Consider the following 27981-nt stretch of genomic DNA (forward strand, 5'->3'; position numbering starts at 1 on the left):
GTCTAATGCTTCCTTCTTATTGAAATGAGTTTGTGAAACAAACGGAAGAGCTTATTAGATTTGATTCATTAGTGCTAAAAAGTGCACTAAAATTATCATATACTTTAAAAAACAACATATGTTATCAACCATGGGCGTAGCCAGAGGGGAGGGGGTTGGGGTTCAACCCCCCCGAAATGAAATCACCCCCCCCCCTCCCAGGGGAGGGGAGGAGAATTTTGTTACTCATTTTTTGCATTGATTTTTTGTTAATTTTAGGTGAGATTTTAATATTAAGCCATTACTTGCCCCATCGCAGCCAAGGGTTTTTTAAAGTTTAAAATTAAACCCCCTCTTATTAAAAATAAATTAATGAATACGAAAATCCCCAAATCCAAGAGTATAGCCAAGGGGGATTTTTATTTTAAAACCCCCTCAAAATTTTTTTTACTATAAAACTCCTCTTGAATATAAGACTAAAGCATACAGCAGTCAATAGATTCTATGAGTGTAGCCAAGAGGGGTTTTGTGTTTAAGACCCCCTCCAGAGGGCTTTAAGTTAAAACTTCATCCAGAGGGTTTTGAGTTTAACCCCCCCCCCCCCTCCAGCGGGGTTTGAAGCTAAAAACCACCTCTTCAAATTAAAAAAAGCAAATTACACACTCTAAATTCTATGAGCATAGCCAAGGGGTGGGGGTTAAGTTTAAACCCCCATCCTCCAAAGGGTTTTAAGTTTAAAACCCCTCCAGATGGTTTTGAGTTTAAATCCCCCTACAGATAGTTTAGAGGTTGAAAACCCCATCTTCAATATAATTCTAAGCAAAACTACAGTCACCAAATCCTATGAGCCTAGCTAAGGGGTTAAACCCCCCCCCTCCCAACAGAGAGTAAATGCTACAAAAAAAAAATGCTAGGTATTAGATACCAGGAAAAGAAGACAAACAAGTTTGTACTTTTACAAGTCAACTCTCTGGCTTGCAAAAATAAACAGAAAGTAGGCTACTACTCAATACTTTAAAGAGACTAAATCTGGGTTTGTTTGGTCATATCCTAAAATATGACTCACTATCAAAAGTCATTGTTCTAGGTACAGCGGAGTGAGCACGAAGAAAGGGTCGTCCAAAGAAAAGTTGGCTGGTTAACATAAATGAATGGACCGGCCGCTTTCTTGATATCCTGCTAAGAACAGCTGACCCGGAAAAGTGGAGGAATTAAATAGGTTCCGCGAACTGTCACAGCTCCCATATGACGAAAGTCAAGGGACAGATGAGATGAGAGAAGGGACAGATGAGATGAGAGATGAACTAGTAATATAAATATATTTTCTGGAACAATTAGGACTAGATCTAATGCATATGTAGAACAATTCCTGCGCACACAATAGTCGTAATTTGTTTGAAACAAAAAATCATAAAGTCGGTCTGTTAATAAGCAATATAAATGTGTTTTTTTTTCTTTTTCAAAAAGCTTATATCAACTCACTTTGTCTGACCATCTGTCTAATAAAAGTTTGTACACGTTTTTTCTCCCACGCCTAATCTAAAGGATCAAGTTGAAATTTTGTACAATTATTTCTTGTACCATACAAAACAAGAATATAAAAAACAAGGTTACAAAAGACAGTTTGTGTGGAAACACAAACTCGAAATCGGCCCCCGAAAAGGTCCATCTAGGCAGGCTTCAATATTTTCGGAAAGAACATGCAAATGAAATTATATCAAAGACAAATGAGAGATAAGAATGGAGAAAGAAGGTTAACAGATCTTGTATAGTGCTCCAACGGTCCCGCAGATCAAAGGATAGGTGAAAGTGAATGTAAAGTTAGATGTGAACCTGGCCTAACTAGTTCCCCTTTCAGTCCTTGTGGTCTATAGGACAGATGATGTAAAGTTCATCTGTTTTTGTGGCCTACGATTAGCGAGGGTGTCATGTAGCCAGCACAATGACCAACCGCCTATACTTTTCCCCAACTAATGTCAGGCACCCATTAGAGCTGAGTGGACTCAGTGAGGCTCCCAAAGATTGCAAAGTTGAACCCGGACCCCCAGTTCGGAAGCCAAGCGCTTTACGCTCAGCCACCGCGTCTCCCTTGGCCTAACTGATGTCTTATAATTGATCTTATAATTGATCCAATTGTTTTGAAAAGGATCAATCTCTTATTCGAATCCTCAAAAAAAAAAAAAAAAAATTTCCGCAATAAAAAAATGTTCATAAAAATAAAGTTTATAAGATTACTATTCATTTTAAATTAGGTCTTACTTATAATGCATACTAATTAGCTTTTTCTCTTTAAAAAACTGCTTGCATAACTGATTTTAAAAATTAGATTTTTCGCTTTCAGAAAAAAAAAAGTAGCCGTTGCATCAGAACTTTGAATGGTCTAAAATATTGTGATGTCGGATTTTCAATATCTTTTCTAGTTTACGAGATCTAAACGGGACAGACGGACAGACATTTCGCACAAAACTAATAGCGTCTTTTCCCCTTTCGGGGGCCGCTAAAAAAGTAACCATTTGTTTGGGAAAGAAATCGTACTTGACAGATGTATAAGTTGAATTTGTTAATTTAATAGACATGCATTTGGTAAAAATATTTATTATTGTCAGTCTATATCTATTACAAATTGAATCTATTACAAATTCAATCACATGAATGATCCAAATTAATTGATACAATTACACTATATATAACCTTTTTTTTTTAAAGTATTTTTATTAAAAGGTTTTCTGTCCAAGAAGAAACATCATAAAACCCTAAAATGAAATTTTAAATAAAGAGTTGTTTAAATTTGAAAGCACCAAACACTTGCCCCATAGTCATACGGATGGATAGATGTAGCGGATGTATGCATATGTTTGTATGCTGAATATTGTTTATTTCTATCTTTGTTGTTTAGAGAGCCAAGAAAGACCTAACTCGTTAAGCATATTCACCTTTTAAATATTTATTTTAGAATGCCTGTAATTTTTGGATAAACCAGTCTAGTCATTACGATTAGATCTAGATTCTAGATCTAGATTAGAACGATCCAGTGTATGAACGCCTGTTATTCGAAAAGTTAAAATATTATCACGCCCCCCCCCCCTTTTTTTATTTTTGGAAGCCACTGAACCATATAATAATAATTATAAAATGTATATTCTTTACTTTGTAAACACAAGAGTTACAAGAAGTTTGTTAAATCTCGTAAAACTTGTTTAAGGCTATGGTTGGTTGTTATGATTTCAGTAAGTTTTAATTTAGTGTTTTTATGATTGTGATGAAAGAGTTTTATAGAATAATTTCCTATCTATGGAAACTAGGTTCTATATGTAATTTTATATGTTGTTATTAGATCTAGATGTATTACTTATTAAGTTATTACTGATTACAATCACTGACACAGTGACTGAGTGAGTGACAGTGAAAAATGCCAATGATCACTAACAAAAAACACAACAATATTTGTGTGTTTATGTATTCTGAATTCTCTAGCCTAGAGTAGATCTAGATTCTATTCTGCTGCTAACACTGATCAATTATAACAACGTTTGATAGATCTAGTGTTCTAGTCTACATTTTGATAAAATTAGATTTAAAAGACAAACAAACATTTATTAAAAAATGAAATTAATTAATGAATTTCAACTTGAGGAAGTAGACTTTCCAGTGACACTCTAAATTCTAAATCTAGTCTACTCAGTCTAGTCTCATCATAATAATCATAAGCCTAGAATGATAGATCTAGATATCTAATAGAATTAATTTAAATCTAGATTTAATTAATAGCTACTATAAATAATCTAGATCTCTTGAAATCTTTCAAGATTATAGTTATTTATTTTAAACTTATAATACTCAAATAATAGACTAAATATATAGATCTCTCTATGTATAATTATAATGTATTGTTATATATATAGATCGAGACTCTAGATTTCAATTCTATTTCTAGATTTGGATTTTTATTTATTTTTGCCTTGTTGACATCAAACCTTGACTCACAGTGCGTGCTTAAGGAAAGATGAAAAAAATTAGAATCTGTAGTTCTTTTGTATATGTGAATTAATAATTTGTATTTATTTGACAGGTTAAGGATGTCATTTGCTCTTGACTTGTCAAGTATGGAAACATACTTACAATTAATTCAGCCTTAAGGTTTTTATCCAAGGCTTTAAAAGAAGGATTTTTTATACTCTCAATACTCTCAAACCTCACTCAACTTCAGCATACTTTGAAGAGTTGTTTTTTAATGATAATGATGATTAATTTATCCATTGACTACATGCTAACTTGTTATTGTTATTTTTTTCCCATATAGTTTTGTAATCAGCATATCATCTTTTTTTTTTTAACCTGTCCCTGTCGACCTTAGCATTAATAATGTTATATCAATTTATATGTTGTTGTTTTTTTGTTACATTTATTTTTTTCAAGTTTTTGTTTTTATATAAAAAATTACTATTTCCCATGTCTAGTTCTTCATAGGCATACAATATCCTAACTAAAACTAGCTTCTAAAACAGTGATGACAAATAAATTTATGCAGTACTAAATTTTAGATCAATTAGAGTGCAATTTTACATTCCAAAATTATTTTATTACCATGGCTTGTGATAGACTATTTATCTGTTGATAGATATTTTTTATCTTATTGCTTTATATGCATTTTTCATTTAAAATAATGTTTGAATTTTCAGTCTAATAAAAATATGATTGAGCCTGTTATGTACAGTCCCCTATCAGGATGCCAGTTACATTTCTTTGAAATTAGTCCTAGGTATGTGCTGATAGCACACACTATAAGTCAATATGAAAATTGTGTTGTTTTTTTTATTCTAAACATTCAGCTTATCACCATGTCGGAGTCTTGAGGCTAGATTACAAATAAGAAGATGACTAGTAAATCAAAAATTTCCAATTTATTGAAAGGCAAGAGTGTGCCTAATGTAAGTAGAAATTTTCAAGAATTTGATTTTTTTTATCACTTTGAAGTTTTAATACTATTAAAATTTCTTTTGTACAGCAGTATACAGCACATATTTCAAATTGTGGTCTGGCATTAAGGAGAATCTGAACTATATATTATATGGTTAAGACCCTAATAAGGTTGATCACTCTGACAATCAGAAAAATTAAAATTTTGCTTAGTTATTTCTTTTAACTGACAACACAAGAATCAATAAAAAAAAATAAAAAAAAAACATTTGGTAAAAATATTTCTAATTGCACAGACTTATTATGTCTAGGTCATTCATACATATAACCACAAGACTGATCCAAGCTAATTGATACAATTACATTTAATATAAGCTTTGTTTAAAAAAAAAAGTATTTTAAAAATTTTTTTTCTTGTTCACTCTTCAGTTTGATTGTATATTGTAGCTATAAATAATTTAGTTCTATTCTTTAGGTTTATGTTTGTTTCTTATTAATATCTTCCAATCTATGTCTGGGAAATTAAAATCTCAGATACATCAAAAAGAAATTTGTATTTTACTTATCTTTAGGTATTCATCTCTTGTTAGACAGTATTACAATTTTAGTACACATATCATCTTTTTTTATTTAGCTGTGCATCCATGTTTATTCAACCAGAAGTATTTCTTTCAGCTCCCATCCTACAGCTCACCATGGACTAAGCAAGATAAAGAGCTGATGAAAGCAGTTGAGGCTATGGATGTTAAAAAAGTTGGGACACTGCTGATCAAGAAACCAATTATTACTACAAAATTAGGACCAAATGGAAAATCTGTGTAAATTCCTTTTATACTAAATTTAATTAAATTACACACAATTTATAAAAAAAAAAAAAAAAGGAAAGAGCAAAATAAAGTTGCTCCATTTGTTTGTTAGGATGTAAAACTTTTGTTGGCAAGTTTCATTGTGCATGTTGTCATATTAGTAAAAGTAAAAACATTCTCTTTCATACCTTATGATCTATAGGGCAGATGATGTAAAGGACATCTGTTTCTGTGGCCCATGTTTAATGAGGGTGTCATGTGGCCAGCACAATGACCATCCTCATTTACTCTTCCTCAGCTAAAGTCAGGTACCCATTAGAGCTAGGTGGACTCAGAGGCGCCCTAGGAATCCAGGATCCCTTACCTTCTCCCCCTCGGTTCGGAAACCAAGTACTTTACCACTCAGCCACAGCACCTCTTCCTTTAAATATTAAATGTATTTATTTAAGTTACACACAATTTATATTTAAAAAAAAGGAAAGTGCATAATAAAGTCACTACATTTGTTTGTTAAGATGCAAAACTTTGATTTGTTGTCAGGTTTCATTGTGCCTGTGAGATTGGAAATAAACAGATATTAGATTTGATCTTATCAAAGACACAAGATGTTAATGATAGTACTTGCCAAGGTAGACAACTTTTAAAAAAAAATTATATTGTTACTACCAGGCTTATGATTGATGGACTAATAATGATATTTAATATTCATGATGATGTGACGTTATCTAGACAATTTCTATAAACACTGCAATAGGATGTTATTTGATTTTGGAACAAAGATAAAAAAAAAAGTCATTTTTTAGAGCATTTAATTTTCTTAAGCAAAAAAAAATCTGTTTAAAACTCTCAATGCTATTACTCTTTAAGAAAAGATTCCATTAGTTTGTTTTATTTATTAAGCCCATATTTTCTCTTTCAAAAGGTGTCACAGCCTTACATATAGCAGCTTCTCAGGGTCATGCGTTTACAGTGGAGAAACTTTTGAAGGTCAGCATTTTAGTGAACTGTTTTCTCTCTTTCTTTCTCTCTCTTTCTCTCTTTATATATATATATATATATATATATATATATATATATATATATATATATATATATATATATATATATATATATATATATATATATATATATATATATATATATATATCATATGACAAGAGAGAGAGAGAAAGAAAGAGAGAAGCTTTTTGAAAGCAGTATGCATTGAGTACCACTCTGATAGTTTTGTAAATATCACACATTAATTCTGCTTTTGCTTACATTTTATGGACATTTAAAATTAAATGAGTGCCTTTAAGGAAAGCTGAAAAAAAGATCTCACCATGATATTTCCCTTAGGTTTTATGTAACATGCATTGAAAGGCAATTTTATTTGTTGATTGCAGCATCAGGCCAGTGTGGATAAAAAAGACAGCAATAAAATGACAGCATTACACCATGCCTGCGCTGGACAACATTTGGAATGTGTTAAAGTGCTCTTGATGTCAAAAGCTGATCCTCAAGCCATAGACCAGGTATCAGAAACAAAAATATTTATTTCTTTATTTTGTTTATTAAATTCAAAATAAATTTCTTAACTACACTTGAATTTCTGATTTACAGAAACAAAACTACTTCCTGTATTTGTTCTTGCTGTCATTTTAAAATGCAATTGTGAAAGAAAACTTTAAAAGGGAGTGCCTATTTGTTTTCAATATTCCTAGGCTTTAATATTAAGATGAACATTGACTTGTTCTTCAAACTTCAAGAAATATTACAAGCAAATGTAAATCAATATTAGTTTCAATTTGAATAACATTTTTCTTAGGCTGGAAGGACACCGCTCCACTATGCTGCTCATAAAGGAGGTCCATATGGTGTGACAATCTGCCAGTGGCTCATTGAAAAAGGTGCACATGTTAATTCACAAGACAAGGACAAAACGTAAGGAACTGTGTTTTAGATTTTCCATTACAAGACAATACATTGTAGTGTATGTAGGAAATATATATTGTTTTGTCATTTCAAAATTACTTTTTTAGTTCGAGTTTAATGTTGGCTGCTAGGGAAGGCCATGCAGATGTGTGTGCCTATCTACTAAGCCATGGAGCAATTGCGGATTTACAAGATAAAACTGGCAAGTCTTATTAATTTGAGATACTCTAAGTAAATCTAAATTTAGAATTAATATGAAGTGTTTTTTCTTTAAAATTGATATTTAAACATTTTTATTTATCTCTACAAATGTTGAATTGATGACAGGTTTAACAGCTCTTGAACAAGCTGGAAAGAGAGGGCATACATCACTACAAGAAATATTTGAAAGAGTTCCAAATCGAGTATTTGAAAATAGCTCAGAACAAGGTTATTATCTGATTTTTGTTTTCAGCTGAATTTATATAAGATAAGATAAGATAATTGGTGTCTAGATAATTTTATGATGGGCGTATCAGCTGATTGGCTCCAAATGTCATTGATGTAGATGGTATACAATACTGGTGAAAGAACGCACCCCTGTGGTATGATTGGCTCCAAATGTCATTGGTGTAGATGGTATACAATACTGGTGAAAGAACGCACTCCAGTGGTAAGCTGTCTCGAGCCTGATACATGCCTGTATACTTTTACATATTTTGTGCATTGTTTGAGCCCTTTGAAAAGATCTGTTTTTTAATATACCATTCAGTCTCATTTAAATATTGTATTCATGATATTATTTAGTATTTTTAAATGACATTGAGGACAGTATGATCAATTTTCTTTCTTTCATTCTTCTCAATACATCTGTTTAATAGCAGAAAATGATACTTCCCTTTTTTTAAAAATCTCTTTGACTGGGGAATCATTCTTCACAATCGGACAGAATCCATATTTTTTCTCTATTTTAGTAGAAAAATGCTTTGATTCAACCTATATATTTTTTTTTTTTGTTATTAGAAAATTATATATTCGGTAATGAATTTCATAAATTTTTATTTTAAAAAATTATTTTAATATTAATTTATCTAGGAAATATTTTATAATCCAAATTGAAACAATTTTTTATATAAATTTAAATACATAAATGGAATTATTGAGCTAATTATGGCTTTTTTTTTTATGACATTTATTTAAAAACACATATAATGATTGACTTGAGCTCATTATCTTATATCAATTCCATATAGAACATCAATTTAAAAAACCAAGAGCTTTAAAAACATCTTTCTAGGTAAAAATATACTGAAAGAAGGAAATTCCTGATGTTTTGCTATGTGAAATTATTCAAGATAAATTTTTAAGCAATTAAAAACATATAAAAAAACAACAAGCAAATATTTAAAGCACTGACGTTGCCAGTGTTGATTCGCACACTAAGTCCGGATCAAATCAATGCTGGAGGTGTCATTATGGAGTCAAAGAGTTAAGAGAATACTGAATAGTACTTGTACATTAAAAAAAAAAACTGATTATAGATTTATGTGAGTAAAAATTATAAAACAGAATATCCATTTCCTTTAATTTAAATTTTCATTGCAGAGAAAACAACTTTATTAACTAAACATGTACCAACTATTTGAATGGATACCTATAAGGTACAATTAATTCATTGAAAGCTCAATTTTCTCTTTTGTACAGGTAGTTATACACCGAGTGAGTCTGGTTCTGCCACACATGATCAGGTAATTCAGCTCATTTGTAAACATAGTAGCACGCATTGTTTCTTTGTTTTTGTATTCAATCTTATGTCATATTCATCAATATAATAACACCATACTATATACAAAGAAATAAGGAGTTCTCTTATCCAATCATTACCATGTTAACATCACTCTCCATTGTAGATTGATGGCATGTCTCCAGTGCTTCAAACACGCTCACGGGGCTATGGGCGTGCTGCAGTGTCTGTGTGTGATAGTGAAGTAAGTTTTTTTTTTGGTTCTTGAAGTGACAAAGTGTTTTCATGAAATAAATTGTGAGTCAATAAGGATTCTAAATGCAGTGTGAAAAACGTACATCCCTTTTTTAGCTGCCCCCGAAAGGGGAAATGTGCAATTAGTTTTGTGTGAAATGTCTTTCCGTCCGTCCCGTTTTGATCTTGTAAACTAGAAAAGATATTGAAAATCCGACATCATAATATTTTATTCCATTCAAAGTTCAAGGGCTATTTTTTTCTTTTCTAAAAGCGAAAAATTTAATTTTTTAAGTCACTTATGCAACACAGTTTTTCATAAAAAATACACCACTTTTACAACTATTAACTATTTATAGTAACAAACAGTGGAGGCTCTTTAGTAGGGGAGATAACAATTCGCCATATTTTTAACACATTTATGCAAGGTTTTTTCATTTTTATCTATTTTGTATGCATATAAGTTGGACATAATTTAAAACAAACAACAATTAATAAGTAATTTTTCATATTATCGCATAAACTGCAATGCTGAGATATAGTTATAGAACAATTAACTAAAGGAAAAAATTTTTTTTTTTTTTTTGTTTTACGAAATGTTTTTTTTTTTTTTGAGGAATTAGAGATTGACCATTTCCAAAGCAATTAGATAATTAGATATTCATTATAAGACATCACTTAGGCCAGTTTCACATTTAACTTCACATTCACTTTCACCTATCCTTTGGTTTGCTGGACCGCTGGGGCACCACACAAGATCTGTCAACCTTCTTTCTCCATTCTTCTGTCATTTGTCTTTGATCGAATTTAATTCTGATGTTCTTTCTGAAAATATTGAACCTGCCTGGGTGGACCACTTAGGGGGCTGATTATGAGTTGGTGTTTCCACACAAACTGTCTTTGTAACCTTGTTTTTTACGGATATTCACAAATAAAGAGGCACTTTACTTATTACAAAAAATGGTTTATCAAGATGAACAAAATTGTTGTGACAGTAAAATAAAATGGTATTTTAAAATTATTTTTTTGCTTTTTAATGTAGAGCTATTCTCGGACAGATGCTCATTCTCTGCACTCCTTTCATTCAATGGACGACGAACTGCTCACAAATCATCAAAGTAGAAATTCTCAACCTTCATTCTTAAATAGTTTTACCTCAAATTTAGAAGTGACTTATAATGTAAGTCTTTAACTTAAGATGTGCATTTTAAAAAAACCTATTTAAAAAAATATTAGAGGTAGATCTTGTGTAGTAAGTCTAATTATGTACATTTCTTGTCATTAATTCTTCAGGAGCTAAAAGCTGATCATGAGAAACTCAATGTGGATTACAAAAATGTATCAATAGAAAATATTCGACTTAGAGATAAACTGGAAGCATTACACATGAAAATGGAAGAAATTCACCAAAATGAAGTCCTGCAGGTAGACATTTCACTACACAATTTTGAATTGATATTTTCCTTATTGAATGCTTGGCTAATTTATTGTTAATTTACATTCTATTATATCTTTTTATATTTTAAATGTTTGTTTTATTCATATTGAAGGTAAAACAATTAGAAGAAAAACTTGCTTCAGAAAAAGAGAAAGTTGAGGAGTTGGAAAAGAAACTGGTAAGATGTTGATCTGCTAGTTTGTATTCTTTTGAAGCAAATAACAAAGTGTAGAAATAAGGAAACAATTTTAAAATCTTTCTAATGTTCTGTTTAGAAGGAACTTGTAGATAGCCAAGTGAGGAAAGACAGCCAGGAGGAATGGACCCAGTGTGATAATGAAATAAGTAAGTAGGTCACTCTAGGATAAGTAAACGACATGTTTGATTTTAATAAAAAGTTAAAAAAAAAGTAAAGTTTTCCTTTCTGACCTTGTGGTCTATAGGGCAGATGATGTAAAGGTCATCTGTTTCTATAGCCAATGGTTAACAAGCAAGGTGTCATGTGACCAGCACAATGACCAACCGCCTTTACTTTCCCCAATTTAAGTCAGGTACCCATTAGAGTTAAGTGGACTCAGGGGCCCCCTAAAAATCTTGAATTTTAAAATCACTGTCTTCACTGAGATTCAAACTCACAACTCCAGTTTTGGAAACCAAGCACTTAACCACTCGGCCACCATGCCCCCTCTGCAGATTATTTAAGTTTCAACTTTTTATGAGGTGTACATGTAGCTAGCATAATGATCAACTCTCTTTAATTGTCCTAACCACAGGCAGGTACTTGGTGCTTACCTGAACATCTTTAAAAAAAATTCCAGCATACACTGGAAATCTATACCGAAACATTGTTTTACAAGTTTTGGACATTCCATCAGAAAGCAAGATTGTTACATCCTAACCCCAGACGGCCTGAAGGATGGTGGCAGGATATGAACTTGGGACCATCATGCCAACAGTCAGAAGCGCATACCACACTAACAGGCAGCTACATATATACTTGAGTTTGTGGAGACCTGTTTTAGTAACTCAAAATAGTGTTTGTTATGAAAAGGGTTGCCAAGAAAGAAGAAAGAATTTGAGTCAAAGCAAACAGAATAAACTAACTTTAAATTTTTTAATGTAGCCAAGCACAGGCATGAGCTTTAGCTGACAGGCAACAATAGACTGTGAGGAGGATAGGACTTTCCCTCTTACATACAAGAAAGAAAACAAAATAGTTCCTCTTTCAGACCTTGTCATCTATAGGGCAGATGATGTAAAGGTGATATGTTTCTGTGGCTCACGGTTAACAGGGTGTCATGTGGCTAGCACAACGACCAACCACCTTTACTTTTCCCCAACTAATGTCAGTTACCCTTTAGAGCTGTGTGGACTCAGAGGTTAACAGGGTGTCATGTGGCTAGCACAACGACCAACCACCTTTACTTTTCCCCAACTAATGTCAGTTACCCTTTAGAGCTGTGTGGACTCAGAGGCGCCTAAGATCCCAAAATTTAAAATCCCAGTCTTCACCAGGATTAGAACCCGGAACCTCAGTTCAGAAGCCAAGTGCTTAACCACTCAGCCACCGCACCACTATTTCATTTTTAAGCACTACTATAGTTCATAGGCCAAAATGGTGTATCCTTTCAGGCATGCCACTCTGTTTAAAGTTGCAAGAAACATAGAATGTTTGCAACATATTTATTTGTCAACGTAACAAAGCTGGGGTTACTACTAGTATAGATATATTCAAATAGCTTGCTCTACATCTACACTTTTTCCATTGATGTCTAGGCTTAAGTCTAGAGTATTGTATTACACATGAAGCCAACATTACAGTTAAGCACAATTGTTAACATATCAGGTCTCAAGGGGAATCAGGAGATTGATCTGATGAATGATGACCACATGCTGAACAAATTAAAAACACAAATTCTGGCATTGAAACAAGAGAATGACCAACTCAAGACCACCAAGGTAATGTCATATGAGTTATGATCTATTTTTCAGTTTATAAATCATGTGTTATTACTGAGCGTATATTTTAAATTTGGATACATCTGAAAACATACATATCTTTTTCTTATCTTATATAATACAGACGTTACTTCAAAAAAGAATATGATTATGCCCTACGCGTCATGCTTGTAGTTGTGCATATTAACCAATGACCTAAATTGTGCTTAGTCACTTGTTTTACTGGTTAGCTCAGGCAACCCATTCCATGCTCTAATTGCACTAGGGAAGAAGGAGTATTTGTACAAATTTGTCCTAGTATATGGAATGAGGAATGTGCCTTTATCTTTGTGTCTTTCTGAGTATTTTATTAAACATAACAAATTAAACCTTTTGAAAGCAATCACTAATAAATATAATTTTCACCCAATCGTGAAAAAAACAACAACATAAACTTGCCATACAAGGTAATATCATTAAAATTCATTTTGGCAAAAAAACAATAACAACTAGATATTCTATGTTAAGATTTTTGTTTCTAAGAAGCAGTATCATGTGCATTAGTTTAGTACCTTAATAATTATTTTTTCTTTAATTATTGTTCTGTAAATTTTCTATTAATTATAAGGCCTCCAGAATACCTGGTGGCAAACTGCTTACTAAAAAAACACAGATGTAGAACTCTTTCAAAGATCACTAGACCAAAATGAAGACAGATAAATAAGGCATAAAGAGAACTTAAATAGAAACTAGGCAGACATTAGCTTTGTTTCTGCTGGATGTGTCAAAATATGTAGGTCAAAGCTGGGTCTGTGGTAACCACTAGATATAACCACCTTATATAAACTGTTGCCAAAATCATAAATAAACCCTACATAAATGAGATTATTTATGTGATTAGTATTTTCTTTACTTTGGCTTCTTTATTGGACAGACTTGGGACGGAATCATAGAAAACAATGGAACTCAATCATCTGATTTGCTTGACCATGAAGTGAATCAATTTGTTACAGAAAGAAAAATGTTACAAGCTCAGATATCTGAGGTAAGTGTTACAAGCTCAGATATTTGAGGCATATGCTCAAGCTCAACAATATAAGTTTTTTTTTGTGTGACTTTCTACCACCAATATTGACTAAGCAAAGCTGTTTATTATGCACATGAAATCAAGGCCCTTAGTCTGCATGTAACCTGATTTTGGTGCCAGCTAGGATAATTTAGCCAAGCAGCTTGCCTACCGTCTAATGAATAAAACCAAAACATATTTTATTTTTAGTTGAAACAACAGAAAGAGAAATTAGAACAGCTTCAGAGTGTTGACACTGAGGATCTCCTTCATCAAAACTCCGCCATGGCCTCAGAATTAGAAGTTTTGCGCCAAGAGGTTACATCACTGCGTGAATCTCTGCCCACAGAGGCTCAAAGATTGGATGCTTTAATCAATCAGAACTTTGAGGTGAACTCATTATTTGCTATACACTCCAAAATGTACATATTAAAATGTCTTTTAGATTCAGTCTTACTCTATAGTTTGATTGTGTACATGCTTTCAGAAAGGAAGATTATTATTTCCTATCTCAAACCTCTTGCATGATGGCAGAAGATAACAATGGGCAGGATTTGAACTCAGGAACATCAGGATGACAGCCTGGAGCACATAACCAAGCAGCATTAAATATGTTTCACTGGTCTGATATTTCTGCCCAGACTACTTAATGAACCCAATTGAATCCTATTTCTTAACATTTGTATCCATCCTCCATCAGCTGTGTTATTTTAAAATGTTAACTTTGATAGGATTACAGTAAAATCTAATTAATGAAGTCATATTGTGATGCAATCATTAAGCTCATAATAATTTTCTGGTCTGATTAACTGGATTCGACTATATAATAGGATTTGTCTCAGTACTTTAGGATTCTATTGGATTAAACAGTGGTCCTATTAACCAGATTTGATTGTACTGCCTTTTCTTTTATACCCATAATACATTAGCTCTCAAAAAGTCAGGATTATTACAAATAGATAGAACAATGATCTTAAAAGTTCTTTTTATAAAAGAATGTTCCATTACTTCATGAGTTAAAATAAAAACTCTAAAGATTCCTTTTTTCTTGCAAAGTATTCTCTTTTAAATACACTATATATGGGAAGGGGGGGGGGGGAATAGTTTCAATTATTATATCTATATTTTTGTCAGGCTTGTGATGGTGATAATTTGTATTACAATTATTTAATAAACAGGAAGTGAACTTTGATGAAGAAGGGTTTGTGGATGGACGTGACATGACGAAAGAAGAGTTTCTACAGGGACAGAACCAGCAGCTCAAAGCACAGTGCAGCTTGCTGACAGAGGAGCTGATCAAACTGAGGACAACATTTGATGCAATTCTGAAAGCTGGAGATAATCTTCAGGCAGACTATGATCAGTTAGCTGTATGTAGATATACATAGACTATGATCAGTTAGCTGTACGTAGATATACACAGGCTATGTTCAGTTAGCTGTACGTAGATATACATAGACTATGATCAGTTAGCTGTACGTAGATATACACAGGCTATGTTCAGTTAGCTGTACGTAGATATACATAGACTATGATCAGTTAGCTGTACGTAGATATACACAGGCTATGTTCAGTTAGCTGTACGTAGATATACACAGACTATGATCAGTTAGCTGTACATAGATATACATAGACTATGATCAGTTAGCTGTACATAGATATACACAGGCTATGTTCAGTTAGCTGTACGTAGATATACACAGACTATGATCAGTTAGCTGAACATAGATATACATAGACTATGATCAGTTAGCTGTACCTAGATATACATAGACTATGATCAGTTAGCTGTACGTAGATATACATAGACTATGATCAGTTAGCTGTACGTAGATATAATTGTAAAGACAAAAAAAAACTGTTTTGTTCAAAAGTTTGTTATTTTTATGTGTATATTGAAACTTATTTTATTAATAAACTGTTTTTATTTTAAAGTTCAGACCAGATTTCAGGATGCTCTATAAATCACACTTGTAATGGCTCTAGATTGTGTTGCCATTAATATTCATTAATAATCATTGATCACAGAACCATGTGAAGTGTACATCACCACCCCACCCCCCAATCACGAACATTTGAGTAGATATGTTGAAGTGAAAATTGATGCTAAATTGAAAAGAAAAGCAAGTATAACCACACACGTCATAAAGTGAAGCTTGATTTATTATTTGAGAATTCTGTGTTTGTAGCTTGTTTTCTTTTTTCTAACAAAATGTTTGATTTGTGAGGCCTTCCATTCCTGCACCAGGCTGAGAAAGATGCCATTCAGGATGACCTGGAAGCAGCTCTGAGAGAGAAACAAAACATCATCACAGAGAATGAGTACTTGATGAATGACACCAACGAGCTCCATGATAACCTGAACAAGCTTGTACATGAGCTGGAGAAGATGCAGGAGAAGCACCAAGCTGCCCAGGCAGAGTGCGATGAACTCAAGAGGAGTGTGGCTGTGGCTGGCAAAGTGGGGGAGGTAACCAGGCTGTTGGAGGAAAATGATGACCTGAAGAACAAATGTTCAGATTTACAGGAAATCAAAGATCGACTGCAGGTAAATGATTGATTGGACATTGGCCATGTTCTGTAGTCATTTACAGTCATCTAATATATAAGGCAGAAAGTAAGGCGTATGTATGTATGTATGTCCTACATAGAAATCAACACCGTTTGACCAATCTTGATAAAATTTAGTATAAATGTTCCTTAGATCATGTGGGAGACCATAGTGTATGTCTAATGTCCCTTCCACAACCGGATGGTCCTAAAAACAGACAAAAAGTACCTAATTGTATCTCTATTAAAGTACAAAACTTTTTTTACAAATCAAGTAAAACCGTTTTCACCGTATTTTATATTAAATATGAATATGTCGGCTGAACAGGTAAACCCATTTTCACACTCTACTTTTATTTTCATGGCGAAATTTAAAAATTTGAAGGGCACATTCTCCATGCTTGACATAGACCTAAATTCAATTCACTAGATCAGTAATGCCCAAACTAAGGCCCGCAGCTCTAAAAGATTTGTAACATAAATAGTGATCATTGTGATCAACATTATATCTGAATTAATTCTACTAGTTTATTCAATAGCATTTATTGAATTTGGGTAAAGTAATGATTAACAAAATGGAATGTCATTTATTACATCGCAGGTAAAAAGAAAGTTGAAAAAAAAAAAGTTTTTTTTGTAGATTTCTGTTGTAGGGTGAGTTTGGACTCCAGTAACATACATGATTGTTTGTATTTGATTGACCAACAGCATGACCACAACATTCTTATGGAAGAAGTTCAGAGTCTGACCGATGAGGTCAACAATTTGACCATTGAGAAGGAGCAGCTGACCTCTGAGCTGGATGAAACTTGTCAGCAGCATGAAGCTTTACAGACTGACTTTGGCCAGGTCAATTTAGAATCTTTTTTTTTCAATGGAATAACAACATTCTGTAGTAATTGCTTAAATGACTATATAGTAATTGTGTTAGTATATTAGTAATGATAGTGTTTATAACAATAATTATTGGAACCCAATTACATTGAACAAAATGTACAAAATATTAGTTAGGTGTGGTCCTGATGTCACTTACTGACTTCATCATGTGCACTCCCAGGGCTGCAACCACATCTCTCCACTGAACTCGGTTCTAAGCAGCTTTCTTTATCTGCTCCCATGTCAGTCCAGTACCTTCAGTTTCACTGATGGCTGACCTCTTCCAGGTTTGCTGAATCGCCCACTGAATTGTGCGACTGAATAAACTTTTTGTATAAATTGGTAAAAAAAATGTTTTCTATCTGCTTAGGAAGCATTACTGGATAGTTGTTGTTTTTTTTTTAATTTAATGCAATTTTTCTCAGTAACTATGGTCTAGACCAAATATTTTCCCAGCTTCTGTACCATTATTTGGGCCCTTTTTGACATAGTTTTTGTATAATATTTATTTAATGTTTTCAATTTACATAAGGCAAAAGTGCTTTAAATTAGCTATTCAACATTTATTATATGTTGGAATTAAAGCTAAAATAAGTTTTTATTTAATTATAAACATATTTGTATTTGAATATTTAAATTATACTCTCCTCTTTTCTTGGGAAATCTCAAGTTGTTGAGTCAACTGTATGTTCAGTTGTATATATTTGTATGTATGTATGTATATAAACACTGCTTGCTTGGATCACATTATTTTAAACCTTTTCAGTTGGAAATTGATTTTGGAGAACTTTTGAGAGAGAAAGAAAAATTAGAAGGGAAACAACTCCGCCCTGATCAACACAGTGAAGGGACCCAAACTGAAGGAGAGTTTGATCAAGTCATGTCCGGCAGAGAAGTGGTAGAACAACTAGTCCTGACCAATATACAGGAGTCAATGGTAGAAGTTCATTTCTCCAGTTCAGAACAGGAAGCTAGTGAAGTAAAAAAAGACTGGAATGATGGCGTCAAAAAGAAACATAAAAGTGAAGAAACTACAAGGTCTGGTGACATTGGAGACAGAGTGATGCTGTTAGAGGAAGAGTTGCAGCATGTGAAAGCAGAGTTTGCTGAGCTTTACAAAGAGAAAGAGATGCTACAGGAGCAGCTGTACCAGAGTGAGGCACTGCTTGACGAAGACTCCCAGGTGAAACATTTCCAAGCTGAGATAGAGCTGCTGAAATACACTTGTGATGAGTTGCTGAGGGAGAAAGTCAGCTTGGAGGAACTTCTCCACGAAGCTAGAAGTAATACAGGAGATGATGCTGAGAGGCTGCTCCAAATTGAATCAGACTTTGCTGATCTGCTGAGGGAGAAAGAAGCGCTAGAGGAGCGCATCAATTTCCAAGCAGTGGGGGAAGTAGATCTGACCAAAGTCCAGCAGCTGGAGGATGAGTTTGCTGAGCTGCTCAAAGAGAAAGAAGCATTAGAATCCAGACATCTTAAAGACCATGAAAAGCTGCAGAAGTTCAAGGCTGATTACAGAGCTTTGCTCCAGGAGAAGTCTGCTTTGGAAGAGAGATGTCAGAGAGATTTCCTGAGGCTTCAGGAGCTGGAAAAAACTGTCCCCCTGTTGAGAGATACAAAGACTGATAACAGTAGAACTAGTGACTATGAGAAATTGAAGGCAGAGTACCAAGAGTTGCTATTAGAAAAGGAGGAAATGGAAAATGTTGTGCATGGCTTGTCCAAACACAATGTGGCCATTGAGAAAAAGGTAAGTAGTTTATGCATGACAGTAAAATCATCTCTAAGGATCTTTAAGTTTTTAAACAATTCTTTGCAAATAAATTATATGTTTGATTTTTATGTAGTTAAACTCCAAAACGTTATTGTTTCGTTTCGTATAGGATATTTTATAATCAATTATAGACAAAGCATCCTAGTGTGGTTACTATAATCTGAGCCATAAAATATAAGATAATGTAAGTTATCTTCCTTCCTTCCTAAACACTCACACACACACATACACAAACACAGTTATTGGGGAAGTAGTGTGAGTCAGCTTAATGAAATAGAGTGAGCTGAAAAAAAAAATAAAAGCATAGTGGACAGTGTTCTGGTGGTCAATTAAAAGAAAATTCTTTGTCCTCTTCAGGTGAAGCACCTCCAGAACAGTCTTGCAGAAGCCAAAGCTGCAATCAATCCAGCCTCCCATCAGGAGGAGATGTTGAGAAATCAGGAGGAGATAATTCTGTTAAAGAAGCAAATAGCTAAACTAACTACAGAGTGTGCTGTAAGTTGTCCTCTCTTTACTTCTCTTTTTCTCTCTTGCAGAAGTTATTTCTTATTAATTGCTAAACAGAAATCAACAGACACTGTAAACAATATAAAAAAAACAGAAAAAAACAACTAATTGTGTTTCTCTGGTAATAGTCATCACAAAGACCATCCCCCATAGCTATTTCTGCGTCTTGTGACATGTAACATTGACGTTCTTCTTGTCTATTACCAGGATTGGGAAAGAAAGCATGCGGAAACAGTCAGCACTTACAGAACCCATTTGTTGAGTGCTGTACAGGTAAGCTGTCCTCTGTTGAAGTACTAAGTGCTGTATAGGTTAGAAGTCTTTATTGAAGCATTAAGGGCTGTTCTCTTTGCAGTAGTAGCAAGTGCTGTACTAGTAAGCTGCCCTTTTTTCTTAATCTTAATTGCTGTGTAGGTCAGCTTGACTTAAACATGTCACTGTTTTTTTTTCTTACAGGGCCATATTGATCCAGATGTCAAGGACGCCTTGTCTCATATCATTGAGCTGAGAAGTATGGAACAATACTGTTGACCCTCTTAATGAAAAGGTCAAAGTTGTGCATAATATGCTGCATGTGGTACTCCAAACTGATGCATCAGATATTCAGGATAAGTTAATTTGAAGTCTTTACAAAATGTAAAAAAAATATCACTTTAACTTTCAAGTACCAAAACGTTTGTTGTTCAAAGACAGTATTCAATTGTGTCATTTGTTGCTTTGTATTCTGTGGTTCTCAATTTGAGAGGAAGGAACATTGTACTTAAAAGTTCAGGTCAGTTATATTATATACAGACTTTCATGAATGTTTGAGATTTTAAAACTTTCTTTGTAGCTTGTTACTGTTGTCCATTTTTACTTTTTTTTACTTCAAATAAGGAGTTAGTTATTTTGAAAAACCAGACTTTTATGTCTATAAGTTTCTGTAATTCACATCACTGGCCATTTTAAAGTTCAAAGTTCATGTTATTCTTAATCTCTAAGATCATATGCATTTCTCATAGCAGGCACAAAGTAATCTTTAATCAGTAATAGCTTTTTTTTTGATGTAGAATGTTAAGATTTTTTTGAATATCATATGAATTTAGTAGCCACCATTTTGCATATCAGTTAAAAAATATTTTTGTAAATAACTTCTCTCTATATATATTTGTATGATTATGACTTGAAAAGAAAATATGAAGTTATCTTAGTTTCATGATGTTTTAACCGTCTGCACATCTATCAATTGTGAGTTATGATGCGAGTTCATTCCTGGGTTGATCTGTAGGTATGAGATGACTTTGATCATGAAGTGACTTTTTTAAGATTGAGCGACACATTCATTCACTAGTAATTACATTTTATTTTTTATCATCATTTCTTTTATCAAATCTTGAATTTATTCTGCGTAGGAAACAAAAAAAAAGCTTGGTTAGTATTATCAAACTGTATCCTATACCATCCAAGAATGCAAGGTGGAATAAGAGTTACACAGAACAGGCTAATGTATTAAGTTTTAGAAATGGGCTGTAGATATAACAAAAAAAGTTGCAGCTAAGGGAAACATTTTATTGAATTAATTTTAACTATTTTTATGTAGTACAGTTTAATTCTCAGATATTGCTCTAAAATTATGAGAAATATTGTATTACTTCTTTTGTTTTCTTATTTCTGCTTTTTCTTTTTTTTTAATATCTTTATTTTTTTTACTAATGCCCTTAGACTTTGGTCAGTAATTGAAGGTCATAATGCTTAAAAATATCATGTGTTAATGTTTGTATCATTTTGAAATCTTTTTTCTAAATATTTTATGTCTTATCTCATGTGATATTATTTATGCAACACAGATTGTCCTTGCCACAAGTTTGTTATCACCTCGACTTTTTAGGTAGCATTCCGTATCACCTACAACACCTGCACCTGATAACAATGATGCCAGAATTACGAATAGCAATATCAGGTCGTAACAACCTATCCTAATTTCCAGTGATCTGCTACCTTATTCCTTGCCATTAGGTTGTGATATCCACTTTTTTTTTTCCTTGCCATTCGGTTGTGATGACCTGTTTTGTTGTTGTGGTCACCTCATTGTTACTTCACAAAGGTTGTGTGGTCACTGAGTTGTGATGGCTGATAGTTTATGTTTTATTACCTTTATGATAACCACAGGGTTTCACATTGCCCCCAGTTTCCATGTTGAGAGTAGAGGAGTATCTTGCTTCTCTCACCTAAATTGTGTTCCCATCCTGGCCAAACATGCCACAAGAACTGAGGACAACTCTACTGGTTGTAAAATTGTGTAGAGTTATCTTTCATTTGACTCATGCTCCTGAACTGTAACTTATTACCTAAATCAGTTTCCCAAACTGTGTTTCGCCAAACACTACTCTTGTGTTCCACAACGCCTGAATAGGTGTTCCACAACTATTGGAATAATTAGCAAGTAGGTCACCACCTGAATTAATCATTCTAAAAAATAAGCAAAGTGTTCTGCTAACTACTCATAAAATGTGAATTTTTCAGTTAAGGAAAAAGTTTGGGAAACACTGACCTAAATGAATGAATTTTTGTAGCAAGATATTGGGACACCTTCAAATCCTTAAGTAGGAAACCCTTCAGCATGATCTGAACTCAGAACCTTCTGTCTAGCAGTCGATCACTTTTCCACCACACCACATATTTTCTCTTTCACCACTTTTAAAAATAAAAAAAATTAATTTTAAGACCAACATTGCAAGAGCAAATGGTGTCAGTAGCACTACCATAAGTTTACTTCCAGATGCAAACTTTACAGATATTTCTGTAACTATTTGAATATTTTGCCACTCAAAGTTTTTTTTTCTACTTAAAGTATTTATCTTTACTGAGTTAAATGTACATAGTTGTCTACATTTATGTCTGCAGCCTCAAGGCTGTCAAAGATCAGCCCTAACCCATAACCAGATATAGAATTTTAAAATGTTATACTCCACTGGCTATAAGAGTGTTTCAAATAATTTGTATTCTAATTGAGATATCTTTTCTAAATGTATTAACTTTTCATTCCACCAAACCAGAACAAGCTGCCAGTCCAGAAACCAACTCTTTTCTGATCATTTTTTATACTGATGATTATTATTCCTTGCTTCTAAAGTGCCTTGAATTTTTTTTTTATTACATTCAATGTAAAACTTTTGTCCAAATATGTCACCTCTTGACAAAATTATCTAATAGTACAATCATGTTCTTTTCTTATTAGTTTTAATTTTATAAATATTTTTTTGAAGTGTATATTGTAACATAAATTGGTTTGCTGATTTTCTGTTGACATTGATAGAAAGGTTTTTATGTAATTCCATTTGTCTTTTACATTTTTACTTTTACTATTTTTGTTTTTGTTTACACACTGCAGGAACAGAATTTTTCTCAAATATTTCTATTTAGTGAGCGAAATTGTTCCAATGAGCAGCTTTAAAACTTTGTGCTGCTGTATTGCTGCACGGTGCTCTTAACGACAAAGGATATTGCCTGCAAGGGATATTGCCTGCGTTGTGTAAATTTTTAGGTAACTAGATGATATGAAACTAAAGCTATTGTTTTGTTTGCTATGCATGTTAACCATTAGCAAGGTGTGTTATATGTTATGGTAATATCAATGAATTTTTAGTGACATAGAAACTCCACACTGTTTGAATATTTATTTCACAAAACATCTGTATCATTGAAATAATGTGCGTCTATCAATGCACACTTTTTAAAAGAAATTTAAATAGTCTGGCCTTGTAGTATGTTGTGGTTGGAGAGCTCTGAGTAAATTTTTGAATGCAAACAATGTAGGGTTTACTTCAACTATTGTATTGCTACCCAAGAGTTAGTAACGGAGCTCGAATCTGTATAATGTGCTGCTTACTGTAGCTGACAAGTAGTCTTAAGTCTTTGAGTGTTTGCTTACTTGTCAGATCAGGGCTATGTGGCCTACAATTATGTTTACTTGTTATGTGTCAAAAGTTAACCATTTTAACTCTTTGTCAACCTCAGCAAGCTACTCAATAGAGACAAAGTGTTGACCTTTCCATGATGCAGTAATGTATTTAAAGGGTTAATGCCAAAAGCAATGATTCCATTCTGTTAATCAAACTTTTCTCATGTCCTCATTCCAACTTCTAAAGAGTATCTGATGATAAACAGAATCAATATTGTAGTGCATTGACTTAGTTGTATCATTTTCTTGTAAGTTTTGACTTCAGAAAATGGTAATATCAGAGATGCTGCTGGGTTTAGTCTAGTTCAATGAAGCAGTAAGCTAAGGGTTTGACCAATTTTAGGCTTTTTTTTTAAGGTAAGTTTATTTTTTTTTTGTTCATCTGAATTTTTCTCAGTTTGTTATTTATTCATATAATGTTGCTCAGTTACATCTCTGAATTAATTTTGGTCAGTCATTTCAAAAGAAATATAGCCCTAATTTATATAGTCTTCCAGTGCTCTCTTTACATAGACCTATCTCACTTTGTGAAAATAATTACTGACAGCACAGCTTTAAAAAGTTTAAAAAAAAAACAACATCTAACTTAGTAACATACTTTTTTTTTTTTCCAGTAGATGAGTTATTCTTCCTGTATTTTAGTCTTAGACTACTGGTAAAAAATCTAATCATATATAATACATCTATAGCAAATTCTTAGTCGCTAACGATCTGATTGGGTGTATGGCTTACAGTTTCGTTTCAGGCCATGAAGATGTACTTTGTACTTTTAAGCTAAATGCAGTAAACATTTTGATTAATATCAAGAGTGAAGAAATCATTCTAAAGATAATATGGTTTGCTAAGTACCAATTGTCAGGTCCAATAACAATTCACAGTTTTTGTATTCCAAGGATGATGTCCAGTCTATTTAATCCTGGTCATTTAATTCCACTGATCACTCAATCCCCCTCCTCTGATCCTTTTATCCAAGAAATTCAAATTAGAAAATGTATGAACAAGTATTTGTGTCCATTTATGTAGTGGGAAGTATATTCTTGTTGATAACTAAACTAGCAATAAACAAATGTAGAAATATGGATATAAATATATACACTTTTAAGCTAAATGCAGTAAACATTTCGATTAATATCAAGAGTGAAGAAATCATTCTAAAGATAATATGGTTTGCTAAGTACCAATCGTCAGGTATTTGTGTCCATGTATGTAGTGGGAAGTATACTCTAAACTAGCAATAAACAATTTAGAAATATGGATAGAAATATATACACAGATACAGATGATGGTCCAATACCACTTTAATGTTTCAACAGTATTTAAATAAAAGTTAATTAAGCGATACAAATTCACTCTTACAGTAGTGAAAGCCTTTAAAGGAATAATTGGAAAGTTATCTCAAAGTTAAAATTTATGCACCCATAGTCATGGTGACAAAATCAAGACTAGTGAAAGAAAGAATGATTGGCAAATGATGATAAAGTGTACCAAGATGTTATCAGCAGCATGGTCAGGATTCCTTGTTTTTTTTCTTATTTCTAGTAAGATTTTCACTATTTCCACCTCAGATTGACCCTTGATCATGATAATAACACACTCCAAAGAATATCTCCTAACACTCTGGCCTCTCCTATTTCATCGCACCTTGGTGAAAAGATGAATAAAGCTTTGATGCTATATGCACAGGATACTGTTGACATCCCCTAGCTCAGAGTGAACCATATTAACTAAAAACACACCAAGCTTCTCAATATATCTGAATTGTTACATCTTATTTACAATTATATTGTTAGATTTCTTTGCATAGCTATGTCTGCCCTCACCATGCTAGATACTTTCAAACTCTAAGCCTATGTATTTTATATTTTTTTCTGCATAATGTTTGATAGTTCTCTTACTTTGTTGTAGATCTCTAAATTCGAGTAAGGACAGGGGTCAAAGTATCAACAAACAGTATATTTGCATATTTTAGGTTAATGGGGGCTTAAAGTCAAAGTTTTTATGGGCACCATTACACAATGACATACAAAAATTTATTTAATTGGGGATTAAATGACCAGGGCTGAAATGGTGGTAAATAAGATGACCAGATGATGAAGTGACCAGCACTCATTCAAATCTATAATTCTTTATTCCTGTAAAAACTTTTATCTCAAAAAGTTGTGATTGTACAAAATTGCATTTTAATTTTCTTGATTATTGCATGCTTTTTTTTTTGGCAAAATTTATAAAAAGTTTTATGAAAAAAAAATACCACAAAAAAATATTTTTACAAAATCTTCTTTGTAAATTACTTTCATTCCCTTACACAAATATAATGTAATTTTATTATTGTATATATCTTATACTGGTAAATTCATCAAAGCTCTCTATATATATCATTTACTATTTACCATCCTATTGCTAAAAGTAGAACAAGTTCTACAAACATTTGTTGACTTTAGTTTGTTCCTTGATCACCAAAAGTTGTGTGTGTTTTCGTATGTCTGATTCTATAAATATTTGTACATCTTGTATCATTCCACAGTACCTGTGTAAATGTTCCCTTTTTTTTTTCTCTTTCTCCCCCAACCCTCCTCCCCCTATCGTTCAGTTCTGAAAGGGATATCTGATAATTTCTCGATCAGTCTCAATACTGTTTGAACATGGAGCTCTTCAGCTTTATAGCATTCATAATGTACACGTGTCAAGGTCATGTTTCCCTCACTTCCCTCCAGTAGTTTTATATGTCAGTGATACAACTGCTGCTTCAGCTCTACATCTTGCTCCATGTAAGTTTTTATTTACACAGTTTATAACATTGACTGCTGACTTAGTACATTTGGTGATTTAATGTTTAACTGCTGGACTACTGGGGGAGTAACGTTCTACTAATGAAGAGCATGTCGGATTGATGAGTTGGCAACAATCTGATAAAAGTAGACGTTCTGTTGTTGAACTGCTATGTACATCTACCTTGACAATGTTTCCCAGAATTTGTCTACACCCTACTGATGGACTGAAGTCTCCACCATTGACTAATCTTATAGTCTGTCTTGGATATTCCATCAGAACTTTTCAGCTAGTCTTTGTAGTCTCTCTGCTTCCAGTTTCTTGTTTTTACGAAATTATCAATTTACACTTAATTATCTATTTACCTAAATTCTCTTCATATTAAATTGTCTACTTATATGAATTTATCTACTTATACTAAAATATCTCGTTCTATTAATTTATAAAGCTCAACATTTGCCGTGCAAACTTCCTACATTCCTGATACAAAATAAATTGTGTGACTTAATTTTTAAGATGTACAAGAAAACACAAAAAAAGCAATTTTTCATTGCTTAGAAAAAAAATCACTTTCTACATTCCATTTGATTTTGAAATCGATTTTTTTTAAATTTTATTTTGTAATGATCAAATATAGATCTAGATTTCTTTTCTATGTGCATTTTACACTGTTATCGTTAGTCCTGGCGTGTTTATATAGATCTAGTAGTATTGAATAGTCAGTTGCTATCTCAAAGGGAGATAACCTCTTATTTAGCCATTTGTAAAAGGAACAAAACTTCATAAAGCGTCTATGAAATTATGTCCCCTCTATTTTACTGTTTGATATAAAGGAAACATAAAGATAAAAATTCATTCCCAGTTTACAGAATTATGTTTCCCATTTTCCCACTAATATCTGAATTGTTTGTAGACTGTGTTTATAGTTAGCAAACTTTGTTTTGTTGTCATTTAAATGATTTTATCATTTTGTACTTTTGTATTAACTCGTCAGTATTTGTAGAGACCTACTTAATTAAACGACTCAAATATTTCTACTTTTGAATTTGTTTAATTTGTGTGTTCGTCCATAGTAGAAATGTATTGATTCTATTTACATTGCACAGTTTGAGCCCTTACGTTCTTGATAGACCTGGGTCCAGGACTTCCTCTTTTAGCCAGATTTTGTTGTTCTTGTGCTGCATTTGCCACAGAAACAAGATTAATAATTGAATATATATATATATATATATATATATATATATATATATATATATATATATATATATATATATATATATATATATATACTCAAATACGTAGTGTTGGGATCTAACCCGATACAGACTATAAAACAAGAGAAGCTGCTGAAGACCGCGCATTTACAGGTCTTTCTTTGACGTGTCTTTTACCCCAGATCTGTTCTTTTTTAGGACACTGGCTTATTTTAAGTACATAGCCTTACCGATACACATTTTCACAAAATAATATATTTGTAAACATGAAATTTCTAGCACTGATAGTAAGTACAAATAAAGTATGGCTGCCTGGTCGTTCGGTATGCGCGC

At 32.8% G+C, this 27981-nt stretch overlaps 1 protein-coding gene across 1 annotated transcript; it reads left to right on the forward strand.

The window, feature by feature from the left end:
• Nucleotides 1–3128: 3128 nt before the first annotated feature.
• On the forward strand, nt 3129–27471 carry LOC106071986 (uveal autoantigen with coiled-coil domains and ankyrin repeats-like). The gene is made up of 25 exons (XM_056004166.1): nt 3129–3206; nt 4809–4907; nt 5572–5714; nt 6243–6331; nt 6625–6689; nt 7088–7216; nt 7510–7625; nt 7724–7818; nt 7944–8045; nt 9300–9343; nt 9506–9583; nt 10616–10753; nt 10867–10998; nt 11124–11189; nt 11287–11356; nt 12858–12970; nt 13884–13994; nt 14226–14405; nt 15194–15385; nt 16264–16563; nt 17274–17414; nt 18208–19194; nt 19576–19713; nt 19933–19998; nt 20182–27471. The coding sequence occupies exons 2-25, from the start codon at nt 4854–4856 to the stop codon at nt 20254–20256; spliced, it is 3624 nt and encodes a 1207-aa protein (XP_055860141.1). The 5' UTR covers nt 3129–3206; nt 4809–4853; the 3' UTR covers nt 20257–27471.
• Nucleotides 27472–27981: the final 510 nt, after the last annotated feature.

Source organism: Biomphalaria glabrata, chromosome 1, assembly GCF_947242115.1.
Source record: "Biomphalaria glabrata chromosome 1, xgBioGlab47.1, whole genome shotgun sequence".
NCBI classification, from domain to species: domain Eukaryota; kingdom Metazoa; phylum Mollusca; class Gastropoda; family Planorbidae; genus Biomphalaria; species Biomphalaria glabrata.

Coding starts and splice junctions, on each gene's coding strand:
- LOC106071986 (XM_056004166.1), top strand. CDS start 4,854: ATGACTAGTAAATCAAAAATTTCCAATTTATTGAAAGGCAAGAGTGTG. Junction 10,999..11,123: donor ACCAAAATGAAGTCCTGCAG/GTAGACATTTCA, acceptor TTCATATTGAAG/GTAAAACAATTAGAAGAAAA. Junction 12,971..13,883: donor ACCAACTCAAGACCACCAAG/GTAATGTCATAT, acceptor TTTATTGGACAG/ACTTGGGACGGAATCATAGA.